The sequence below is a fragment of the Nerophis lumbriciformis genome, linkage group LG38 (assembly GCF_033978685.3).
Source record: "Nerophis lumbriciformis linkage group LG38, RoL_Nlum_v2.1, whole genome shotgun sequence".
In the NCBI taxonomy this organism is placed as follows: Eukaryota; Metazoa; Chordata; class Actinopteri; order Syngnathiformes; family Syngnathidae; genus Nerophis; species Nerophis lumbriciformis.
In genome coordinates, this window is record NC_084585.2 from 19134439 (window position 1) to 19151851 (window position 17413).

The following is a 17413-nucleotide window of genomic DNA, read 5'->3' on the forward strand; positions in this document are numbered from 1 at the left end:
TCTTTGCAGTCTATTCAATTGAATATAGGTTAAAAAGGATTTGAAAATCAGTGTATTCTGTTTTTATTTACGAATTACACAACGTGCCAACTTCACTGGTTTTGGGTTCTGTACTTGTGCAATGACAATAAAATCCCTCCTACCTTACAAGCCCAGGGAGTTCACATACAGTATTTACTAGAGGTGGGAATCTTTGGGCACCAATTCTGATTTCTGGGGTGACGATTTGATGCAGAATCAACACAATAATCATGATATATTATTTGGTATGTAAATTATAATAAAACCTTTTCAAAACTGGTCACAGGTTAGAAAATATAGTTCTGGCTGCTGACAAATGACTTATACACGCATTGTTGGCCTAAAAAACAATTTTTCAAATTTTATTAACAAAAATCACAGAATATTAATCACTGCAATTAAAGAAAACAGAGCAACCCCAACTCTAACCCAATCCCAGCTTAACAGTACTTAAGATATAAATGTAAACACAAGCAATTGAGAAGACATATAAATACTGTACAGTACTAAAAAAAAAAGGGGGAAAAAACAACAACAATAAAAAAACAATATCAATAATAATAATATAATATTTATTCCGCCCCCAAAAATTCTAAAAAACAATTATTACAAAAATCAATTCTCAAAAATTATAAATCGATTTGGAAGCGGAATAGATTAAAAAAAAAATCCCAATTTTGATGTGAATTTATTTTTTTGTGCACCCCTACTATAGATAGCCCATCCCTCCCTGAAATAAGCTTTTAAAATATGTTTTTACTTATTGAATATATGACTAAAAAAAGGAAACCCAAAAATGATCAAAAGCGACAATATAAAAAAAACAACAATAATACTGATAATAGACATAATTTTGATACATAATACATGTCATTACAAATACAAACTTTATAGTGTAAATGATATCGGTATGATTAATTCATGTTGAAGCAAAAACAAACACGCTGCAACATTACACATGATTGTTTGTGAGAGACAAACATGATCACATTTACATGACTATAGCTTGAGTTTTGTGGCTGACAAAAAAATCGATTTTGTCACGTATTGGATTGTTTTCTGTTACGATAAAGCATTAATCTCACTATCTAATGATGACTTTTTAATGTGAAGTCAAATTGAGAGTTGTCTCCTATGTGTATCTCAGCGAGATACGAGTTCAGCAAAGTATGATTCTACATTTAGTGCACAAAACAAATTAATTATCAATCCTTATTGCATTAATTTGAGCAGTTCTGGTTCCTTTTATTACAATCGAGGCAAAGTATTCGTCCATTCAAAGGATAATAGCTGTCTTCAGGAGAGAACTGAAAGTCACAGCCCTGTAGTGAAAAGAAGAGATGAATAAGAAAGGCAGAAATTACTATTATTTGTATGATGATCTGTATTGATATACTGTACCTCACATTTGTAGCATTCATTATGGAGAGCACGTCCAAAAAGTTGAACGTATTTTGGAATACTTCCATCACTGGATATGATTAGCTTGTGACAAGCACCGCAGGTCTTGGCATGCATCCTTTGATAAATAAGAATTTAGAGGACACGTTAGAAAGGGCATCATTATATCATATCATTATTATACAGTGCAACAACATTGACCCGAACATAAGACATTTTTTCAGCTAAAAAAAAGTGTGAAGCAAAGAGATTTATACAAAGCACTACTTCCTCCACGCAAGCCGGAGCTTTTCTACATGTCACTCACCCATACCGGTGACCTGTCATGAGCCGCTTGGAAAAAAGTGTGAGGCAAGTTAACAAACAGATATGATGCTAATTAACCAAACAACAGCTCAGAAATATGAAAAACTATTTCTATATATTTTTTTCCCAAAACACTTTTTGATTCTGGGATGTCTTACACTCGGACCAGTACAGTAATATATTATATCCCCACTTATTTATTAAGCCCTCCGGGGACATTCGATTTTGAAATACCTTCGAAGCCAAACAGAACATGAAAGTCCTTACCTTTTGTGTAAAAACAATTAGGAGACATATAGTTTTGTACTTTATTTGTGCTTAAATTTCTCAATAAACTTCAGTCTTAAACAAAGCTATCAATATGTTTTTGTTAGTTCTTTTCAAATTTTGACCATTTTAAAGGCCTTTCGATCAGATAATGTCACAGGTTTAAATGAGTAAAATACCTCATGTAAACGTGTACTAATTGACAAACATTACATCATTTGTTTAAAAAAAGCCTCCAAAGGGTTAAAAAAAACAACAACCTTATGTGTTTGGGATTTTTGCTTAGGGCATAAGTTGATTGAGAGGAAAATATTTTTTTTACACCTGTTGAAAGATGAAGTACAGTTATTTAACTGCCAGTGAATCGTGAAAGAAGTGGGCATTGACATTTAAAAAATTAACATGAATAATCATGTATAATGGAGTAACGCAACAACTTTAGTATGGGGAACATATTCACCATTAATTAGTTGCTTATTAAAGTAACAAAGACTTAATTTAGAGTTATTTGGACACTAGGAGAACATATAAGGGTTAGGGTTAGGGTTACTAATAAGCAATCATTCTGAGGTTATTGAGGGAAGACTCTTAGTTAATGGCTTACTAGTTGTATAATAAAACCATGTAGAATAAGGCATTAATAAGTACTTATTAATGACTAATTAAGAGCCAATATGTTACTAATTTGCATGTTAATAAGCAACTAATTAATGGTAAATATATGTTCCCCATACTAAAGTGTTACCCAAAAATGATGTCCAAAAATACAACAATGCATGAAAAGGACAAAAAAGTCAGACTTTGTCCCCTGAGGGTTAAGACAAAGAACATCTTGTTGTACCTGTTGTAGTCCAGGGGACAATACACTTTTCCATTATCATCCTGGATATATTCATTCAGCGGCTGTTTACACGTCACGCAGATGAAACAAGAAACATGGTACGTCCGCTGGAGTGCACGAACTATTCGGGCTCGGATCCTGTGGCCACAAGAGAAGCAGACTTCAAGACTGGCCTGCAACAATGTGGAGACAAGATTAGACGTCAGTTCATTTCTAGATGAATACAAACCACAGATCTTTACAATTTGGTTACAAACTAAAGTTGCACAGAGAGACATCACACTGCTTAGTGAGCATCTAAAGTGTCCCAGGTGTCCCTGAGGAACATTCCAAAAAAGTTGACACGTCCATGCTAATAACGCAAAGATGTCTCTACCGCTCAAAAGTTTGGAGACGCTTTCTCATACGGTAACACATTGACACCGCCCACCCCCCAATTGTTGTTTCTTTTAATGGTAATACAGTTAAAAGTTAAAGTACCACTGAGAGTCGCTCGGTTGGTAGAGTGGCTGTGCCAGCAACTTGAGGGTTCCAGGTTCAATCTTTGTGTTCGGGCTCAAAAATCTAAGGTTCTGGATCATAATTGTTCAAAGTGATCGCTGTTGTCTTCTCACATAGTCTGCTTGATTAGCATTGTTGTTGAAGGGGAAGGGATCTGTGGCTTCCTTATTATCTCTCAAAATGGCTCGTGAATCTGCATGAGATTGATACTATGTTTATCTTTATTCTATTAAGTTAAGCAGGAACAATTTGTATTTAGACAAAACATATTTATTATATTTGGTTAATTTAGTTATGTAGCATTATTGAACAATTATTGTTTCCTATGTGTTAGTATTAATCCAAAACCTGCACATCTAATTAAATTCTGCCTGCGGTCAAATAGTATATGTGTGTAGAATGTCAGTTATAAGGTCATATAATCCCCAGAGGTTGAATGGATGCAAGACTGAAACATCTTCAACAAAGAAGAAGAGTCCTGTTGAGTCCTTCAACCTTAGTGGATATTATAAAACTCCTTTCACACAAATAAAAAAAGCCAAACGGAGTTAGGTCGACCAGCCCTGCAAGATGTCCTTAATTTCTTTTTCAGGCAGTTGGCAACCCGAGTCAAAGACGGCCTACCTCGTTGCACTTCTCACATTCAGGGATTTCCGCCTTGTGGTAGAAGGTTTTCCCCGCCAGAGGGCACAGACAAGACCTGCACCTGAAGCAGCCTTTATGGTAACACCGATCTAAGGCGTTTAACCCCTCTTCAGAAAACAGTACAGGCTTCCGACAGAAAGCACACACACCTGCATTTAGACACAAATAAAAAGGCTTGTTGAGATACACAAAGTACTTGAGAGATGTTAATAGAATTCAGGTTACCGTTACCTCGAGACTTCTCACTGGAGTTATCTTTCTTGATCTCGTTTGATGGTTTTTTTGGAGTCGGTCCACGAGACGGTGCAGCTTTTCCCTTCAAAGTGGGGAAAAGGACACAGCATGAAACACAATTGAACCGTTTAATGCGCTGGTCTTTTAATTCCCACGCACTTTTATAGGAGTCAAAACAAGCAAGTTGTGTTTTCAAAAATAGCCTTTAAAAAACATGACATTTCACAGCCCGTCATGAAACTTTGTTATTTACAGCACCACATGTCGTTGTGTGACAGAACAAGCACACACAAATAATCCGTCCGTGTGATACACTTTGAACTCAAACATATATATGCCCACTAGGGATGGGTACAGAATTTCCTACTTTTATAAGTACAGTACTACCGGGGAACGATTCACGGCAACATACTGTATGTCGATACCTTTGTTGCATGTGACGTCACGACCGGTTGCAGATTTGACACCAGCTCAAGCACTTAGAACAGGCTTTGGCAATTTTTTTGACTCGGGGGGCCAAATTTAGAGAAAAAAATGTGTCTGGGGGCCTGTATATCTGATTTTTAGGAACACTAATACAAAACCTCACAATAATGTCCGATTGAATGCTAAAAACGGAATAGAATTTAATTTTTTTTTACTGAATGAGACACCCAGAATGTACCGGTACATGAAAATAAAGAATGTGGGATTTACAATATTAACTATGAAGGATAAAACACTGGATATTGACAACATATGAACGTCACACCCCCTCTCCATCGACATATTTTACAATCTAGTGAGCAACAAAAAATGCAACAAACACAGCGAAATATGAACGCGATGGGTAAAATCTAAACCCACCTACAATCGGATATATCTGATATATCACTAAGCTTTAGAACTTTGCTGTAAAAGTCTCCTTCCGCGTCTGTCCCTGACACCCGCATTTCAGGCTGGCCGCTCTGGAAACACTCTGTGGAAACGCTCCCCACCCACACTGCTTGGTGCCTCGTCTGAGCTGCTGTGACTTAGATTACCATAGTAACTAATTAGATTACCATAGTAACTAGAATATCATGCAAAAGCGCAGATTCCAACCATTGAAATACTTTGTATAGTTCAAGACATACGGTCATTTGAAAACATCACTGCACATCATAATGGCAGCTACAGTTTCCATCTTAAAGATCTAAAAACATTATTTTGGAATGTCCGGCGGGCCAGATTGAAAAGCTTAATGGGCCTTAATTTTGCAAACAGGAGTATATGTAGTGGATTGCCTCTAGGTAATGTTGCAAAGCAAGCGTGCCTGATAGAAAGACCTTTAAAAGTGAGACTCCACTTTTATGATATGATAATTGGATTTGCCATATTTATGCTTCTGATTAGCATCAGCGATTATACATGGCGATTTTAACACCTACAAATTTGGTAATGAAAAACCACAACTAAGATGCACGTTACAATCAAACATCCATCCATCCATCCATCCATTTTCTACCGCTTGTCCCTTTCGGGGTCGCGGAGGCGCTGGAGCCTATCAAACAGCTGATGTGTAATAAGTACATTACATTGAGCGCTTTTGTGTTCAAGAGCTCGTCACCTGAAATGGTTTTCACTCGCCTGCAAACTAAGCGACTTGGCTGACTCCGCAAAAACTACAAAGAAAGATAACAAAGGACGTAAAACAGAAATAAAGAAGCATTACAAATTACAAAAATGGAATAGTTACAAGTTAGTAGCCTAAAACGAAAGGTTTTGCCTACCTCTTTGTTGGAATGTGGCAGCTGGTGAGAGGTCGGAGGTTGTGGCACACGTTTTTCTACAGGGGGAGGTGGCGGTGTTGGTGTTGTTGGATCTGCAGAGTATGACGGCATCTCAGCAGGAGGAGGAGGAGGAGGAAGAGGGGGAGAAGGAGAGGGAGAAACATTGGAGAAGACATCTGTTTGATCTGAAAAATAAACAAAATCAAGTTTTCAGGTTCGCAGAAAACTATGTTCATGCATTCTTTTTACTTGAGCATGTCATGTCTGTATTATCATGTTTTGTTTTAATTCATGTTTTGTTTAGTTTCTGTCTTTTCACTCCCTTGTCTGGTCACCATAGCAACCATTAGTTTTCACCTGTCACGTCACGCACCTGTTTCACGTTTTGACTCACACACACCTGTCACCAATCATGTCACTGTTATTTAAGCATACCTTGTTCATCACTCGTTCTGCCTGCATTGTCGTTATGTCACTCCGGTTCAGGTCTCGTTTTGACAAAGTAAGTTTCCATGTCCATGTCCTAGTTTTTGTTTAAGATTAGCCTCACTTGCGTTTTAGGCACGCTTGCCTCTTTTTTGTTGTTGTTGTTATTGTTGTATTGTTTATGTTCGTGGTAGTGCGTGATTTATGTTAAATAAATCCTAGCCTACCTTCACGCTGTTGTCCGGAGCCGTCTATCTTGCGTTGGAAGAACAACCCCGCAGCAAGCTGCGACCCCCACGTGACAGAATGCAGGCAGCAGACGTTCTTCCGCAGACCGGCCACGAGGAGGTGATGGAGACGCGCTGGCAAAGCTGGAAGCCAACCAGAAAGGCTTTTTCTCGCCAGCATGACGCGTCGTTCCCCCAAAACCCTCCCACGGACAGCAAGATTCCACAACCAGCCCATTCTTCCTTCCCGCCGCAGGAGACCCGTGCTGATGACGTCATCCCGCCCACTGGTGATGACGTCAGAAACCAAGATTTTTTTTTGAGTCTATTTACACCCTCTGTCAGCCGCCCACCAAGGACTTTGTTTCAAAGAAAAATCCTTTTGAGAAAATTGTCTCTAAATTTAGATTTTTTCAGACCCAGTCTAAAGTGGGGGTAGGGAATAGACAATTTGGACAATTTAATGGGGAAGTTTCTGCCCTCCTCCGCCCACCCCTACAGAGAGTTCCAGACCGCAGGGAGCGCGTCTGGTATCCGCCCCTTGAGGGGGGGGCTGGGGTCGGGAGCTGTGTTGGTGGGGTGACTCAGCTTAACCATGTCAAGCCACAGCCTCCCTCACGGCCGCCACCAACAGTCTTTTACCATGCCAAGCCGCAACCCCCAGCTAGACCACCTCCACCTGCACCAGTAGCTCCACGACGCCAAGCTCCGGTACCAGCTCCACGACGCCAAGCTCCGGTACCAGCTCCACGACGCCAAGCTCCGGTACCAGCTCCACGACGCCAAGCTTCGGTACCAGCTCAACAAGTCCAAGACCAAGACCCTCCACGCCAAGACCAAGACCCGCCATGCCAAGACCAAGACCAAGACCAAGACCCGCCATGCCAAGACCAAGACCAAGACCCGCCAAGACCAACACCAAGACCGCCGCCACCTAACTCTGCCCCGGTGGATACGGGGACACGTGGTCTGGCGACCCACCGCCATGTCCCCCTCCCGCCCTCCCATGACTTTTGTTAAGTTTTTTTTTTCTTGGACATCTGGTATCTGTCCTTAAGGGAGGGGTTCTGTCATGTCTGTATTATCATGTTTTGTTTTAAGTCATGTTTTGTTTAGTTTCTGTCTTTTCACTCCCTTGTCTGGTCACCATAGCAACCATTAGTTTTCACCTGTCACGTCACGCACCTGTTTCACGTTTTGACTCACACACACCTGTCACCAATCATGTCACTGTTATTTAAGCATACCTTGTTCATCACTCGTTCTGCCTGCATTGTCGTTATGTCACTCCGGTTCAGGTCTCGTTTTGACAAAGTAAGTTTCCATGTCCTAGTTTTTGTTTAAGATTAGCCTCACTTGCGTTTTAGGCACGCTTGCCTCTTTTTTGTTGTTGTTGTTATTGTTGTATTGTTTATGTTCGTGGTAGTGCGTGATTTATGTTAAATAAATCCTAGCCTACCTTCACACTGTTGTCCGGAGCCGTCTATCTTGCGTTGGAAGAACAACCCCGCAGCAAGCTGCGACCCCCACGTGACAGAGCACGAGTGACTAAAATAGCAGCGTCTTTGGAGGCGTTTTTGGGTTAATTAACCGTCCACCAAGGGAGGGGATCAATTAACCGCAGCTCTCCAGGGCAACACTCATGCAAAGCAAGACACAGTTATCTCGCTACTCATGTGTGTTGCCGGATATTTAGACAGGATTGGGAAGTGTGGATGGTAATATCTATACTGCCATACACGCAGGAAATTAGGGATGGGTATTGTTTTATCGGCCCTCCCTAAACAAGCTGTAGCACTTTTTCTCACTGCTTCGTGCTCAGTCAAAATAAATACCGGTACTTAAAATAATTTTTTTTTTTTTTTTTTTTTTTTTTAGAAAATTCAAGTTTGTTTGAAGAAAATGATAAAAATCGTTTCACGTGTGAAAAAATAATGTAGTCAAAGGGGGCTCCAAATAAAATTATGCTCAGGTCCCCAGTTTAGCTTGGATCTGATCTGTTGATACTAGTACCAAAATCGATACTTTTAAAAACGGTGCCCGAACCGGTACTTAAAAAGTGTAAATCAGTTTAGTTACAGTTACAGTTGTTTTTATGTAACTTTGACATTCAATTATAACAGACTACCAGAGGTGGGTAGAGTAGCCAGAAATTGTACTCAAGTAAGAGTACTGTTACTTTAGAGATTTATTACTCAAGTAAAAGTAAGGAGTAGTCACCCAAATATTTACTTGAGTAAAAGTAAAAAGTATGTTGTGCAAAAACTACTCAAGTACTGAGTAACTGATGAGTAACATACACACACATATCATATTTATATATATATGTATATATATATACATATACATATACATATATATACACACACATATATATATACAGTATATAATTTATATTTATTTATTTTGCCGTTTTTGTTTACATGTTAAAGGTGTTTTAATGAATATACATGCATGTTTAACACATATAGATTCCTTTCTTTCATGAAGACAAGAATATAAGTTGGTGTATTACCTGATTCTGATGACTTGCATTGATTGTAATCAGACCGTAGTGCTGATAGCGTCCACGTTTTCAAATGGAGGAGAAAAAAAGTTCCTCCTTTCTGTCTAATACCACATGAAAGTGGTTGGTTTTTGGCACCTTATTTGTCCAGCTTCCATATTCGTTTTTATACACTTTACAAGAAATACATTGGCGGCAAACTCCGTAGCTTGCTAGCTTGTTTGCGCTGGCTTTCGGAGACTCTTGTTTTGAAAGCGCAGGCGCGATGGAGCGGCACTTTTATTGTGAAGACAGGAACTGTGCAGTCAGTCTTTAGGCTTTTGACAGGATGTACGATTGAAATAAAAAAGGGTCTTTTTTCCTTCACACTTTTGATTGATTGATTGAAACTTGTATTAATAGATTGCACAGTACAGTATATATTCCGTACAATTGACCACTAAATGGTAACACCCGAATACGTTTTTCAACTTGTTTAAGTCAGGTCATGTGACCGCCTGGCTCTGTTTGATTGGTCCAACGTCACCAGTGACTGCATCTGATTGGTGGAACGGAGTGAACGTCACCAGTGACTGTATTTGTTGAAACGCAGGCACTATGACAGACCAAAACAAACAAAGCGTGCATTAACAGATCGATACAAATTAGTAGCGAGTAGCGAGCTGAATGTAGATAAAAGTAGCGGAGTAAAAGTAGCGTTTCTTCTCTATAAATATACTCAAGTAAAAGTAAAAGTATGTTGCATTAAAATTACTCTTAGAAGTACAATTTATCCCAAAAGTTACTCAAGTAGATGTAACGGAGTAAATGTAGCGCGTTACCCACCTCTGCAGACTACTAATTGATGTACTACTTTTCTTGCTTTTTTTTTTAATCACTTATCTTTTCCATAAACCACTAATTATGGTTCTTGGGCGCTTTTGTGTTTTTTCGTTACTTTTCTTTTTCTTTTTGGGCCGTTTTGTGTTTGGCTTTGATCAGTTGATTGCTGATTGTATACACACGCGAGGAGCTGTTTGCGCTCTCCTTGCCAGCAGGATGGGGACATTCCTGTGGAACTACGGAAAAAGCGCCGGGGATGCCGTGCCGGCACAAAGATGAAGAAGCCTGCAATTCCCTCTGTCCTCATGTCTGCTTTATACCTTTTGTTTTCGCTCCCCTTTTTTGTGCCCTTATGTGCATTATCCTTCCCATCCTTACCCTTTCCATCCTTTGTAACTAAGCTACAGTGTGGAACAATTTCCCTTGTTAATCAATAAAGTTTGTCTAAGTCTAAGTCTGACTGAAATAACTAAGTAATACATTACCAAATAAGAAATAAAGTGTCATAAATATTGCATTAAAACCAGCAACAATACAGAACTTAGAGAACATGTAATTAATTGCGTGTGTTGTAATGTTTAATGCTCATAAATCCGGGGGCTTGTAAATGCATCTCGCTCCCCATAACCATCATTGGTGCATAACGAGGAAGTGCTGTGATCTTGTTGTGTCTACCATAGCTACTGGCTAGCACTGTGGTGCTAAGAAAAGTGCTGTTGTCTTTGAATCTAAGAGAAAATGTTTAAAATTGTCAAAAATACCTGCAGCATCCCTTCTGTTTTCTTGCACATTTACTGTGCTGTGTCCCCAATAGAGAGATGCAGGGACCTCCGACTCTGAAGTCCTGTGTGAGGGGCCAGCAGGTTGATGGTTCTCAGACCCTGAAGGCCTCGGGGACGGCCCCGCATGAACCCAACCTTTTTTGTTTCCACTCTGCTGCTTGACGTTGGTTTGGTTAGGACGTGACAGGTTGATGAAGATGGAGGAAACCTTCCTGTTTGATTCTTCCGAGGCCATGGCTGTGGGGAAGTCAGCACATATTTCCTACTGAGCACCTGGAGTTCAATGTGCTGCAGAAGACACCTTTCGAGATCGGTTTTCTGTTTGAAAAGGGAACTTGCTTGAACATGGAGTTAGTTAAAAAAAAAAGAGAATAATATTGGTTGAAAAATATGTAAACATCGAAACAAATATTGGTACTGAAACATAAAACCTGCACATTAAAAATAATCCATCCATCCATTTTCTACCGCTCGTCCCTTTCGTGGTCGCGGGGGTTGCTGGAGCCTATCTCAGCTGCATTCGGGCGGAAAGCAGGGTACATCCTGGACACGTCGCCACCTCATCGCAGGGCCAACACAGATAGACGGACAACATTCACACTCACATTCACACACTAGGGACAATTTTTTGTGATGCCAATCAACCTATCCCCAGGTGCATGTCTTTGGAGGTGGGAGGAAGCCGGAGTACCCGGAGGGAACCCACACAGTCACGGGGAGAACATGCAAACTCCACACAGAAAGATCCTGAACCCGAGGATCGAACCCAGGACCTTCGTATTGTAAGGCACATGCACTAACCCCTGCTCCACCGTGCTGCCCATTAAAAATAATGCAATATGTAAAAAAATATGTTAAAAAAGGAACATTTGATATGACTGTACCTCAATTTGCATCTGCCTTAAAACTCAAGAAACAAATGTTTAAAATATTAAAAAAAAATATATAATGCCCCCGCCACCCCGAAAGGGACAAGCGGTAGAAAATGGCTGCTGACTGCGCCTAGAAATTCTGTCCATAAAAATTATGACCAGAATCGGTGACAAAGGGCAGCCTTGGCGGAGTCCAACCCTCACTGGAAACGTGTCCGACTTACTGCCAGCAATGCGGACCAAGCTCTGACACTGATTGTACAGGGAGCGAACCGCCACAATCAGACAGTCCGGTACCCCATACTCTCTGAGCACTCCCCACAGGACTTCCCGATGGACACGATCGAATACCTTCTCCAAGTCCACAAAACACATGGAGACTGGTTGGGCAAACTCCCATGCACCCTCAAGGACCCTGCCGAGAGTATAGAGGTGGTCCACAGTTCCACGACCAGGACGAAAACCACAAGTACCTACTGTACTGTTTAAGTGTTGAAATACCCTTTATAGAGCAAATATCTACCCAAATGGCCACTTTGTTGCTGCCAAAAATTTATTTCAAGTAATATTTTGATATTGACACATCTTATCTCTGCATATTCTACTAGAATACCCTTATGGACATTACATATATATAAATCAAGTACCTACTGTACTGTTTACTTGTTGAAATACGCTTTACAAAGCTAAAAACTACCAAAACGACCACTGTGCTGCTGCCAAAAATGTATTTCAAGTAATATTTTGATACCGACACATCTCATCTCTGCATATTTTACCAGAATACCCTTATAAGCATTACATACATCAAAATCAAGTACCTACTGCACTGTTTACTTGTTGAAATACCCTTTTTAATTTTGAATAATAAATGAAAACAATAATTGTTTGACAGCACTAATCCAAATAAACTGTTTTTATTGTTTCTTTTCTCAGTGTCGAAAAATATTTTACTACAATGCCAACATAACTTAATGGCAGTGTTTGTATACCACTGAGGTACAGTAAGCTACAACACAAGACAACTACATTATACTCCCTTTTACTGTATGCAGTGCAGACTAAAGAACATATTTGTGCTTTTCTATAAACCCTAAAGGACATTTGACCTCTCTATCTAGCAGTTTAAAGACATAGAAGAATAACATTTCTATGTCATAGAAAGAAAGATAAACAGTGCTAACTATAATTGTTCAAGATGGCATTTGATCACTCACATCTCAACAGTACTACCTGAGAAATGAAGCGGTTGTCTTCCTGCTCGTCTGCTTTCCTCGACTGTATGTTACCTTGCGATGTATCTTCTGCCGGAGCGGACTTTACGCTGAATGTCCAGGAGGGGGATTTTATCTGCAGACGGCCACTCCTTGTGCAACCCCAGCCTGAGCTCTCTGATTGGCGGCAACACCTCTGTTACAACCCATAAAAGGTAAAAAGGTAGTACAGTATTACGGGAAAATCCAGCAGATATGACGTATTTGTCGATATCTTTTTTCCGGGCTCACATAGTGTTTATGCCAGCTGGTTTTAGACAGGAGAGGATGACCCCACCTGTAGGACATGCAGTATTAGTATGTAGCAGTGCAGTATGAAAATAGTACCGTCATGGCTGGATTTATTGATACCCTTAAAGTGTGGTAAACTACAATAAAAGTAGACAACTTTCGGGAATCAACCCTGCAACCATTTGACTGAAACCAAGTTACCACTGAAAAAAAAAGTAATGCAATACTTGTGCAATACACATATCCGCTTTTTTTTATGAGTATATGATAAGGTTTCCTTCCTGGAGACCTGATAGATTCACAGTCACCACCCAACAAATGATCTCTATGATATTGCAAAGGTGACATCATATCAGCACATGTCTGTGTCCAGACAACATGTTACAAAGGTAATTCATTACGATTAGATTTTTAGAAGTGTTTATCCCTAAAAACTGATACCTTAACTTACGACCTTAATTGGTTCTATGACGGAACTCTCAACTCAAAACACTTGTACTTCAAATGAACGTCTCCTGTTGTGAATTTGTGCTTGCCTCCCCAAAACAACACCATTTTAACATGCAACATGCCTTTGAAAAAGAAAAACTAACTTTTAGGCAGGGGTTCCCAAACTTTTTGACTCGGGGTTCCGCATCGAGTTAAAAAATTTGGCCGGGGACCGGGTTGTGTGTATAAGTATATACAGTACTGGCCAAAAATTTGTACACACCTTCTCCTCAATCATAATGCTTTTTTTATTTTCATGACTTTTACAATGTAGATTGTCACTGAAGGCATCAAAACTATGAATGAACAAATGTGGAGTTATGTACTTAACAAAAAAAGGTGAAATAACTGAAAACATGTTCTACAATCTACTTTCTTCAAAATAGCCACCCTTTGCTCTGATTACTGCTTTGCACACTCTTGGCATTCTCTCGATGAGCTTCATGCACACCTTTGAAGTGAAAACCATTTCAGGTGACTACCTCTTGAAGCTCATTGAGAGAATGCCAAAAGTGTGCAAAGCAGTAATCAGAGCGAAGGGTGGCTATTTTGAAGAAACTAGAATATAAAACATGTTTTCAGTTATTTCACCTTTTTTTGTTAAGTACATAACTCCACATATGTTCATTCATAGTTTTGATGCCTTCAGTGACAATCTACAATGTAAATAGTCTTGAAAATAAAGAAAACACATTGAATGAGAAGGTGTGTCCAAACTTTTGGACTGCACTATAAATATATACATATATATATATATATATCAGTGCGGTGAGGTTGATGGCTGTTGAGGCACTGACTTCATCACAGTCAGATTTACAAACATATGAACCCTAAAGAGTATCTTATTCACCATTTGATTGGCAGCAGTTAACGGGTTATGTTTAAAAGCTCATACCAGCATTCTTCCCTGCTTGGCACTCAGCATCAAGGGTTGGAATTGGGGGTTAAATCACCAAAAATGATTCCCAGGCACGGCGCCGCTGCTGCCCACTGCTCCCCTCACCTCCCAGGGAGTGATCAAGGGGATGGGTCAAATGCAGAGGACAAATTTCATTACACCTAGTGTGTGTGTGACAATCATTGGTACTTTAACTTAACTTTAACTTTACACATACAAACTGTAGCACACAAAAAAAGCACATTTAATAAAAAAAAACGTTATTATGGTCTTACCTTTACTTAGAAATTAAGTCCATGCGCCGCAACTAAAGCCCTCACTTAAACTTTCCACGTGCAAGATTGAATCTATTTAAAAAAGTGTAACCGAGGGTTTATAAATGTCGCCTATACTGTATGAAACTACAAAATAACAAACACGGAGGCTCTAGTTTACACGAGGACCACTTTGTTTACCTTCTTTCAAAAACCTCCACAACGTGACATCACTTCCGCTCTTAGCGCCTTCAAAATAAGAGCTCAAGGCATATACTGTATAACAGCGCATAACAGGAACTTAACATCACAAAGAGGAAAGCCCATGAAAATAGGTTACAAAAGTTATTTAATAAGAAGCCAAAAAGTGCAAAAACAATAATGTTGGTGTTGGAGGAGTTGTGAATTAGGTACACCTGCAGTCTGCAGGTGTATCTAATGTTGTGTCCCTGCAGTCATTCACAACTCCTCCAACACCAACATTATTGTTTTTGCACTTTTTGGCTTCTTATGAAATAATTTTTTTAAATAGATTCAATCTTGCACGTGGAAAGTTTAAGTGTGGGCTTTATGTTATGATCCGCTGCCCGGATCATATTTTTGTTTACGTTTTCGAGGTACTTGTGTTTTTTGTTAGTTTTGGACTCCTTGATTGCCTGTTTTGTACACCTGAGTTTGTTGCCATGGCTGCTTATTATTTTCACCTGCCGCGTGTGTTCCAGACGCGCACCTGTTTGTCATCACTGACATTATTATTTAAGCCTGCCTTCCCTGTCATTCTGTCTTGCTTCCTAGTTTGTTTTCACACAACAGATGACGACTTTTGTTTCCTGCTCTGAACCTGCTAGCTTCCACGCTAGACTCCTTTTTACCTTCTAGCTCCCACGCTAGCTCCTTTAGTTTTTGCCTTCCGTGCTATGAGCACGTTTTTGTTTATCCCAGTATAATTTATTTCTTAAATAAATCATTTCTTACCTGCACGCTGTGTCCGAAACCCGATCTGCATTCCTGGGAGAGCGAGCCCCGCATCACCATGCGCCCCGGTCGTCACACTTTAGTTGATATAACAATTCTACAGCGGGGGTGCAGGAGGCGAGCCTCAGCCAGTGCGTCTTTTGCAGCCGTTTTATGATCGCTCAGCACAAGAAATACTTTACACACATACAGTTGTTGACAAAATACACTGTACATTATATACCTCAGCTAACTAAACTATGGAAATGTATAATATAGTTCATATAGCAATACAGTCTCACTGCACAGCAGGCCAGCAGTTAGCCGAGTCATTGCGCAATCCATGTTGCGGCACTGAGCGACGTGCCTCAACTGGCTGCTGTTCACCGCACCGTCTCTTCTCAGTATTTGAACGGCAAATGTGAAAATTCAGCGATTTTGAATAAAAATAATCTAAAACTGGTGAAGTTAAATAGAAAATAACTTTATAGTATAATCACTGGATACATATAACAATTTAATTGTTCAAATACTGAGAAGAGAAGGTGCGGTGATCAGCAGCCAGTTGAGGCACGTCACTGAATTGTGCCTCACCAAATGACCGCAACACCAGGGGGAGTTCCACAAACCACGTCAAACCCAAATTCCGATCTAACAAAGGCCTTAACTCATTTTCTATGCCACATCAATATGGAATGCACTTCCAACAAGTGTAAAAGAAAGTGCATCTCTATCCTCCTTCAAAACCGCACTAAAAGAACACCTCCAGGCAGCTACAATCCTAGCCTAACCCCCTGACACCACCACATCCCACCTCCCCGGATTGTAAATAATCAAATGTATATAATTGTTCTCATGCTTTCTGAGCTCACTATGTTCACCGCTCGCTGTACATATCCTACCAAGTGAGACCTACACTGCTACAATGTCCATTTCTCAGATGATATAATTGTTGATGACTGAAGTATGCTGATATCAACCCAACCTAACCCCTCCGGCCCAACCCCCTCCGCATCCCACCCCCCGGATTGTAAATAATGTAAATAATTCAATGTATATAGTCTGATGATTAACTTGTGTGATGACTGTATTATGCTGATAGTATATATTTGTACCATGAATTGATTAACGTGGACCCCGACTTAAACAAGTTGAAAAACCTATTCGGGTGTTACCATTTAGTGGTCAATTGTACAATATGTACTGTACTGTGCAATCAACTAATTAAAGTTTCAATCAATCAAAAAAGCAGAAAACATCAAATTTAATTAAACTCAGCAGCCGATATTGACAATAAAAAGTCGTTGTCACAATTGTTGGATATGACTTTAAACCATAACCAACCATGCATCACTATAGCTCTTGTCTCAAAGTAGGTGTACTGTCACGACCTGTCACATCACGCCGTGACTTATTTTGAGTTTTTGGTGTTTTCCTGTGTGTAGTGTTTTAGTTCTTGTCTTGCGCTCCTATTTTGGTGGCTTTTCCTGTTTTGTGGGTATTTTCCTGTCGCAGTTTCATGTCTTCCTTGACCGCTATTCCCCACACCTGCTTTGTTTTTAGCAATCAAGACTATTTAAGTTGTTGTTATCCTTCTTTGTGTGGACATTGTTGATTATCATGTCATGTAAGGATGTACTTTGTGGACGCCATCTCTGCTTCACACGCTGTAAGTCTTTGCTGTCGTCCAGCATTCTGTTTTTGTTTACTT

General features: G+C 39.9%; 1 protein-coding gene across 3 annotated transcripts; it reads right to left on the minus strand.

Annotated features, from left to right (window-relative positions):
- Window positions 1–364: 364 nt before the first annotated feature.
- Window positions 365–14973, minus strand: fblim1 (filamin binding LIM protein 1). Of its 3 annotated transcripts, none has more exons than XM_061932688.2 (10): window positions 14770–14973; window positions 13108–13153; window positions 12836–13012; window positions 10710–10967; window positions 5968–6152; window positions 4214–4298; window positions 3962–4131; window positions 2837–3009; window positions 1423–1540; window positions 365–1343 (listed from the first exon to the last, which is right to left on the minus strand). In XM_061932688.2, exons 4-10 carry the CDS (start codon window positions 10963–10965, stop codon window positions 1242–1244), a joined length of 1089 nt encoding a protein of 362 aa, XP_061788672.2. In that variant the 5' UTR covers window positions 10966–10967; window positions 12836–13012; window positions 13108–13153; window positions 14770–14973; the 3' UTR covers window positions 365–1241. The 3 variants fall into 3 exon arrangements, with proteins under 3 accessions (XP_061788672.2, XP_061788671.2, XP_061788673.2); XM_061932687.2 differs by having other exon boundaries at window positions 10710–11048; XM_061932689.2 differs by lacking the exon at window positions 13108–13153 and having other exon boundaries at window positions 10710–11048.
- Window positions 14974–17413: the final 2440 nt, after the last annotated feature.